This window comes from Athene cunicularia (assembly GCF_003259725.1).
Source record: "Athene cunicularia isolate RWA chromosome 18 unlocalized genomic scaffold, athCun1 chr18_part1, whole genome shotgun sequence".
NCBI classification, from domain to species: domain Eukaryota; kingdom Metazoa; phylum Chordata; class Aves; order Strigiformes; family Strigidae; genus Athene; species Athene cunicularia.
Genome location: NW_020799123.1, coordinates 433,307 through 441,940, shown reverse-complemented (window position 1 = coordinate 441,940; position 8,634 = coordinate 433,307). Strand labels below are relative to the sequence as shown.

The following is an 8,634-nucleotide window of genomic DNA, read 5'->3' as shown; positions in this document are numbered from 1 at the left end:
TTGTTTGTTTAATCATTTTATTTCTGCAAGATGAAAATCACTTAAACCAGATTTTTAGAAAACAGAACATGATAAAATGAAAATTAACCAGAAAATGTGATGAACCATGTAGTTGTTCCAATATGTGTGAATTTCACTCTTTTAGATCCAAGGTGACCTAAAAAGCATGAAAAATAAAGTGCTGACTAGATTAAGAGTAGTTTTATTAATAATTTAGAAATTAATTTCATTTTGAATTTGAATTACTTTTCAATTGTTGGTTATATTTTCCCCTCTTCCTCCTTTCCTTCTCTTATTTTCTTTTCCTGTGATCATTCCAATATAGGGAAAATGAATGGAGAAGCAGGTTTTTTATTCTTTTCTAAGTATTTTTGACTTCATTTCTATTTTTCCTCTCTGTAACTTTTAAAAACTTAAGAAGCCCTGAAAAGTTATGGAACACCTGGTGAAGAGAAGAAAAGAAGGAAGGAAAAAAAATGTGATGGAAGAGATTGCTTCTATGATTAAATAAATAGATAGGGGGATGATAGAAAAAAAAAAAAAAGTGAACTTTAGTAAGGATTTTGACATCGAATCCTACAGCCACCTTATTCAGAAGAATGCATTGGATAGGTGGATTATTAGGTTTGTTAAAAAAACTGGCTGGACCTCTGAGTTCAAGAGATAGTGATGAATAGCTTGATAAGCAGTCAGCTGACAATAACAAACAGTGGTTCAGTGCTGTGGCCATATTGTTCAACATTTTCATCAGCACCTTGGACAATGATGATACAGAGAGTATCCTTGGCAAATCTTCATATGGCAAATGTGAATAGTCAGCAGTGCACTCTTATTGTGAAGGAAACGAACCATATGTTAGGCTACATTAGGAAGAGTGTCATCATCAGATTGAAGGAAGTTATTATTTTCCCTCTATTCAAGAAAGAAGTGTATAAACTAGAGTGCAGTGGCAGGCTACCATGTTAGTCAGTTGCCACACTAAACCTACAGGGAGTTTAAACTGGCAAAGAGTCTGGAGAGTGGGATAGCAACCTATGACTACCTGACAGCGTTAGAAAAGTGATAAAGACAAACCTTTCTTGGTAGTGTCAGATGATAAAACACAAGTAGCAGCTTAGAAGATTCAGCCTGCATGTTCATTGTTTTTCAGTAACAGTGCACCATGGCAACAGATTTTTGAGAAAGCTAGGATGTTTTCATGACTGGAAAACATGACTAGGGACCTCCAGAGTTCCTTTATCACCGACATTTCTGTGTTTCTGTGAAGTTATTATTCTCTTTTTGCTGCAGACAGATTAATTTGGGGAGCAAAATCTTCAAAGACTTAAGCAGAAACTGAAAAAGGAGAAAGGTGAGTTAAGTTTGAAATCAATGACTTGGCCAGTAGCATGAAGTCCACCTCAACAATCAAGCACAGGAGATGCAGAACCATCACTCCTTTGCATTTATGAATCTTTTTCCCATCCGTAAGTGAAAAAACTTTATGCTGTCTTTTCCAAAACTTAAAAATAACAGGAAATGGCTGAAATGCAAGTTGACACTATACCATCCCAGTTTAACAAATTCTGTAAAAATCTTGAGTTTAATGGGAGCATAAGAATGTCACAAACGTGAAAAAAGTATTCATAGAATTCACAGATCATTAAACTATCACTTTTTTGCAATAATATCTTGTTATTTTCTTCTTTTCTAGGCATTGAAGATTACAGAGATTACTGCAAGCAATAGCAATTCAAATCTGAGGGTATACTATGGATCTGGCCAGATTTGACTTAGATCCTACAGATACTTGCATTATGACATTGTCTACTGCTGCCATAGCATTTGTTCATTCTCTATTGCACCCTGATGTTGTTGGCTGTAGGAAAAAAACATCAATGCACCATGAAAACAAGAAAGATGCTTCAGCTTGAAAAATTCCTAAACCAACTTTTGATAGTTGTGCCTTTCCATTCCAGCAACTAATTTAGACCCAGAAAGTGTTGAGTGTAGGGTAGTGACCTTTTTTAGGAAAGCCTTTATCTGACCATAGCCTTGCTTTTCTAAGAGTCTCCTCGGGAACACAAAATTTGATATTGAAGACCACATCAGTCTTTCCTGGCTGGGTCTGAAGATGCTTTCTGTGACCTGTAACTGTCCGCTGTGTTCTGATCTGATGTTAACACCCTGGGTAGAATCAGTCTTACTCAGCAGATGGAAGGGGGAACTGTGGGCTAAATCATCCTGGTAAAAGGAGGAACAGCTCACTTATTGCACTTTACCTCCTCAGCAGGCTGAGGATCAGGATAGGGGTAAGAGGAGCACCTCACCTCTTATACAGCAAAGTGTGGAGAAATGTTTCTGCCTTGGCAAGTCCTCTTTCTAGAGAGGTAATGGGTAGAATTTCTTTCCAGACTGGTTAGTCTCCCTATTCTCACTTTTCTGAGCCAGGTGGAGAGACAAGTTATTCCACAAGAATTCAAGCCCTCAGGATGGCTTTGGGACCTGATGGTGTACTCACTATTGGGGGAATATGTGTGAGGTGCTATTTCCTGACCTAGGCAGATGAAAGCCATGCATTGTAGAAGGCTGTTCTCTACTAACAGTTTTCTAGCAAGAGAAGTTAAAACACAGGGAACAGAAAATCAAGTCATCTGTCATTCCCTCTTGAATCTGTTGCCTTCCCAAATGATTCCCATTGCCCTAGGAGGTGAAACAAAATACAAGATGTCCAACTGACAGAGAGGATGATATACTGCAAGTGCGATCTTTGAACCAGTGTACTGGAATCTAAGTCATCCTCTTTAATTAACATGAGCAGAGGACCCAAGAAGGAAGCTGAAATATAAAGAATCATTTTGCAGCTACTACTGGACACATAAACACAGTCATGACTGTAAAATTGGTTATTGCCAGGATGACAGAGACTTGATCAGAAATAAAAGGATGAGAATTTTTTTTTACAGCTATATAGATTTCAACTGATAAGCTTTCAGTTTCTGCCCAAGTTGGAAGTCACTATATCAACACTCAGAGACAAGTCTATCCAAAAAATACAGATCCAGCTTAATTTCATGTGTCAGATAAAAATCAGTCAAATCTGCTCTTTATGAAACAGTTATGTAATGCATTAGAAGAGGGGAAGATCTATCATTTCTTTCTCTCCCTTTATCCTGTTTTGCATGCTAGAGGATGAATAAGACCTTTTCATTTTCTTCAATGACATTTCTACACATACTCAATGTTACTTTTGAAACAGAAATTACAAAATCTATGTATTTATTCTTCAGAAAGACATTGGAAGCCTCATAAAAGAACACTTGATCTCAGATGTTTCAGTTATACATACAGCACTGGAAATATAAATAAGTTCTTTAAAGCACTGAATTGAGAAGACTGGTCATCTCTCTGACCCTTCCTACAGTACTTCACCTCCCAGGCATTCAAGGAAGAATATGATCTTTCAGAATATGGTACAGAATCACAGTACATCAACCTTGCTCCATAGAAGGACTTCAAATAGCAGATCATACTTAATTATTTGCAAAGGAAATGACAGCTCTGCAGGACCCAGAAGGTATTCTCAGACACCTCATGAATCTCAAACTTTTATTATCTAGAGCAGCTAGAGTGTACTACTTGTGTCTTTTCCCACATACATCCTTCCCACAAGACAAACTTTCTGGCCACACCACACTCCCTGAAGTGGCATATCCTTAAAATTCCCTGTGGATTGCTAAATGTCATGTGAGTGGTTTGGGGTTTTTTTCCAGTTACTTAATGCATCTCTTCCCAGGTTTACCTAACACTCACCTTCACTGAGAACTATCATGCTTAGTTTAAAAGCTATCTGCACTACTTAAACTTATTTGTACACAGCAAAGCAACATGCCTGTTTTAAGACACAGTGCACTGTCACTGATTTATCAGAGCAAGTCAAGTGCTCTTCTTCCTCTGTGTAAACAGCAACCTAAATCTTTTTGTATTTTGCTTAAACTAATGATCCTTTTGTTGTTGTTTTTGTGTGTTTGTTTGTTTGTTTTAGAAATGACAAGGCATTTTAAGATTAAGAAAAAACTTCCTTCTTGATGTAGATTTGTATTCCTAATGTGAGTTTTATATTACCTTTGTTAATACATTCTGTTGAACAAAGCTTCTTGTAGAATAAATCTACCTGGAATACATAGAATTTGTACTGGATTGTTGGGGGGGGGGGAAGGTTCTCTGAATTTCTGTGAAGATTGTGTTTGTGCTTGGGAAAGCTGGAGGAGATATGTTTATGATCTAAACCCCATTCTTGCGTTTGGTAACTATAGCCACTGTCCAAGGTCTCTAAAATAGCAGCAAAATGGTGTGTTAAAACTACCAATAAACCTAAAGACAAAGGATGCAAAATGCCAGTAGTGAAGGCTAATTTGACCTTACCAAAACTTCTGTTAGACATACATCTGAGCAAACCACCACAGCCAGATATGAAGAACAACAAAGCAAAACCTTTAAAATCCAATTTCAAATAGCCAATTTCTAATACTTCAGAAGAAGGTAAAAGATGTAATTATATTAGATGGTCTTATTCTTTATTTCCAGAATATTTCAGAATAGAATCTCCCCAAAGCTCTTTGTAATACTAATCCTTCTCACTACTGCTGAGTCCTGAGAAACACAAATCTTGTATGTCAAACAGAAATTCCAAGTCAGGAGAAGAGAAGCCAACAATTCCAAGCCCCAGCGTCCTGCTCTACTTGCTGGATAGCACTTCCTCCTTTCAGATTCCTAGTCAAAATATTTATAGGAGATTTATTCACATAGCTAGTGAGACTTCAAATATTTCTAAATATATCCACGAGCACAAATGGAAATCATGCACTCAGTTGAGTTTGCCAAACAATGCTTTGCCAAAAATTTTTGACCTAAGAAAGAGGAGGAGGCAAGTTGTATGTGCAGACCAGAACCTATAAAAGTGCTGGTAGGACAAGTTTGTTCTGTCTCCACGGAAAGCTTCAAGGTAAGACTATGGAGGGCTGGGTGCTGGCAGAATCCAACTGCATTCCTTCTGCCTGTAGAACTGTTTTTTATCAAAGGACAGTCTCTGTCATTAGAGATTTTCTTTCTGATTTCAAGTCACCTGCATATTTTTTGCCCTGTGACTTATTCTTGGGATTCTGTGTAAAAATAAGAAGGAAGATGTAATTTCTGTTTTTCAGTATTGACCAGTTTCCAGCCTGAGAGCCAGTTGGTATCACAAGAGGTAAGACTGATTTACCTACTCCATAGGAATAGACTGTCCAAGATGTTGGGGTATTTTTGCAGCTGTATGGGCACTTACCATATCTATTTACATCTGTGCATACTAATGCACTGTAATTCTATCTGAGCTGTGTTGTCTAAAACAGCAAATTTCCATTCACAACTGGTTTGGCCATATTTGTTTTGTACCTGCTGAGAAGTAGTTAACCTCTGACCACACAGAACTGTTAACAGGAGATTGTAAACAGAAATCCAGGGAAAAGATGAATGAACAGCACATATATAGTTAAGATTTTGTCAAATCCCTCCAAGCATTTTTAATTGAGTTTTCCTCTTCTGATACTAAAAAATGCAGAACAACTGGAGAAGATAAAACTATGATTTCTAGCTGAGGAAACAGCTTTATATAGACAATTCACACCCGTGCTTCTCCTTACTCCTCACCTTTTTTCTTATGTTGCTCCATCAATATAGTCGATACAGATTACATGGTCTGAAATGTGCAAGAGACAAAGGATATAACTGTGCTTTCATAATTTTAATAAAATTACTTCCCTTGGAATCTCTGCTGCTTCATATAGAATTTTTTTCTGTTGTGCCAATCAATCCGATTTTTCTGTATAGCCTACTGAAACACTACTAGCTCTAAAGACTGAACATGTAAACAGGAATAAGGGAGAGAAATTTAAAATAAGCTAAACTAAAGACACCAATCCTCTCCAGGTTCTAAATAAATTAAAGGATATCTAGGGTGAAAAGCAGTCAAGACAGCAAAGGAAACCATAAGAATAGGCAGAGCAGAACGCTAAAGAGAGTCAGGTGTGTGGTACAAAGACATTTCTTCCAACACTCAACACCAGTATGTCTCTCCACTTCAGTCTTGTCTCGTGCTGCATGCAGTAAACTGCAGCCATGTCGTCTGACTCTGAGATGGCCATCTTTGGGGAGGCGGCTCCTTACCTCCGAAAGTCAGAAAAGGAGAGAATCGAGGCCCAGAACAAGCCTTTCGATGCCAAGACAGCTGTCTTTGTGACCCATCCTAAGGAATCCTATGTGAAAAGCACAATCCAGAGCAAAGAATCAGGAAAGGTCACTGTCAAGACCGAAGGTGGAGAAGTGAGTAAAAAAAATGCAAAGCTTGAGAATACAATTTAATCCTGCTGCAGACTTTTAAATAGCAAATACATGTCTTTCTTTTCTTTGGCAGACCCTGACCGTGAAGGATGATCAGATCTTCTCCATGAACCCTCCCAAGTATGATAAAATCGAGGACATGGCCATGATGACCCACCTCCACGAACCCGCTGTGCTGTACAACCTCAAAGAGCGTTACGCAGCCTGGATGATCTACGTAAGTACCAGCAGCAGTCTTCCCCTGGGCAGCGAGGAGGAACTGCTCTGCCAGGGTAGGTGGAAGCCAACGTGCTGTCTCCCTTCCTCACAGACCTACTCGGGTCTCTTCTGCGTCACTGTCAACCCCTACAAGTGGCTGCCGGTGTACAACCCGGAGGTGGTGTTGGCCTACCGAGGCAAGAAGCGCCAGGAGGCCCCTCCACACATCTTCTCCATCTCTGACAATGCCTATCAGTTCATGCTGACTGGTGAGTTGGTCTCAGAGTGTTTCTATCAAAAAGACATTTTGAAAGTAATCACAAAGTTTCCCTGATAAATATGCTAATATTTTCTTAACATATCATTGGAGTTTTATTTCAGTCATGCAATTAATTGCTACTAATTTAAATGGGATTTTTTCACATCTATGTTTCTAAAAAGTAAGTATAGTTAGTGTGTTAGGAAAAACAATAAGCCAAATGTAATGTCATACTGAAAGTTATCAAGGTATGAGATTCATATGTGATGTGAAAATTCTGTCTAATGATGTGATGTTAATTCACTAAATGGCTACAGGAATCATCAATAACACAGATGTTCAGATTTGTATTGATAATAACATGACATGAAGAAATGAAATGGAACTATATATTGCTTCTCATTTTGCTTTCTCCTTTTCATTCCTTTCTTTCTCCATGATATTGGGTTCAGAACTATTAGCCATGCTCAGGATTCCTTGATCATGGGTCCTTACTCTCCCTTTCTCTACTGCTCTAAATACAGTCTGCGTAGCAGAAAATTAAAAAACAAAACCAGAAACAATCTACTGTATGCAGGAAAAAAAAAAGACCATAGAGTCCAGTATGGAAGAAACAGACGTCCCTTTAAGGTTTTTAATTATTCATGGAAAAGCATTATTGAATCCTAGAATCATAGAACACTTTGGGCTGGAAGGCACCTTTAAAATTCATGTAGTACTTTCCTTTGGCATTGGGAGGGACATCTTCCACTAGATTAGGTGCACAAAGATCTGTCCAACCTGACCTGGAGCACTTCTAATGATGGGAAATCCACAACTTTTTTAGGCAACCTGTTCCATTGGCTCATCACCCTCATCATAAAATATTTCTCTTTATATCCAATCTAAATCTACTCTTTCAATTTAAAACTGTTGCCCCTTGTCCTGTCAGTACAGGTCCTGGTAAAAAGTCTTCCTCTGTTTTTTCTTACAAGCTCCCTTTAAGTATCAGAAGGCCTCATTAAGGTGTTCCTGAAGCCTTCTTTGGGCTGAATAACCCCAGCACTCTCACCTTTCTTCATAGGAGAGGTGTTCCAGTCCTCAGATAATTTTCATGACCCTCCTCTGGACTTGCTCTAACATGTCCATGTCTTTATTTTACTGGAGACCCAGAGCTGGATGCAGTGCTCAGGGTAGGGTCTCACAGGAGTGGAGTAGAGGAACAGAATCACCTCCCTCAACACTTCTGATGTACCGAGGATGGGGTTGGGTTTCTGGGCTGCAAGCACACATTGCCAGATCATATCCGATTTGACATCCATGAGTACCCTCAAGTCCTTCTCTGCAGGGCTGCTCTCAAGACAGTCATTCCCCAGTCTAGACTGATACTGGGGATTGCCCCAACTCAGGTGCAGGACACTGCACTTGGTCCTGTTGAACTTCATGCTTTTTACAGGGGCCCATTCCTCAAGACTCTTAATGTACCTCTGCATGTTGTACCTTCCTACCAGTGTATCAACTGCACCAGTCAGCTTGGTGTCATTTGCAAACTTGCTGAGGGTGCACTCAATCCAAAAATGTATATCATTAATTGAGGTATTAAGTAGTACTGGTCCCAATACAAAGACCTGAGCAACACCACTCAATAACCAATTGGACACTGACCCTTTGACTACAACTCTTTGGATGTGGCAACCCAGGCAATTCCTTATCCATGTAACACTACACCCATCAAATACATATCTCTCTAACTTAGAGGCAAGAATGTTGTGGATATGTTTAGAGGTAAGAATGTAATACAAATTGTTTTACAAGTAATTGAAATTGAAAAAAAAAAA

At 38.8% G+C, this 8,634-nt stretch overlaps 1 protein-coding gene across 1 annotated transcript in view; it reads left to right on the top strand.

Annotated features, from left to right (window-relative positions):
• The first annotated feature begins 6,138 nt into the window (after window positions 1–6,138).
• Window positions 6,139–8,634, top strand: part of LOC113486904 (myosin heavy chain, skeletal muscle, adult-like) — a 6,029-nt gene continuing 3,533 nt past the window's right edge. Inside the window, exons 1-4 of the mRNA XM_026861249.1 lie at window positions 6,139–6,342; window positions 6,434–6,577; window positions 6,671–6,827; window positions 7,749–7,759. Of these exons, the coding sequence (XP_026717050.1) occupies window positions 6,139–6,342; window positions 6,434–6,577; window positions 6,671–6,827; window positions 7,749–7,759 (516 nt within the window). The remainder of the gene's footprint in view (window positions 6,343–6,433; window positions 6,578–6,670; window positions 6,828–7,748; window positions 7,760–8,634) is intronic.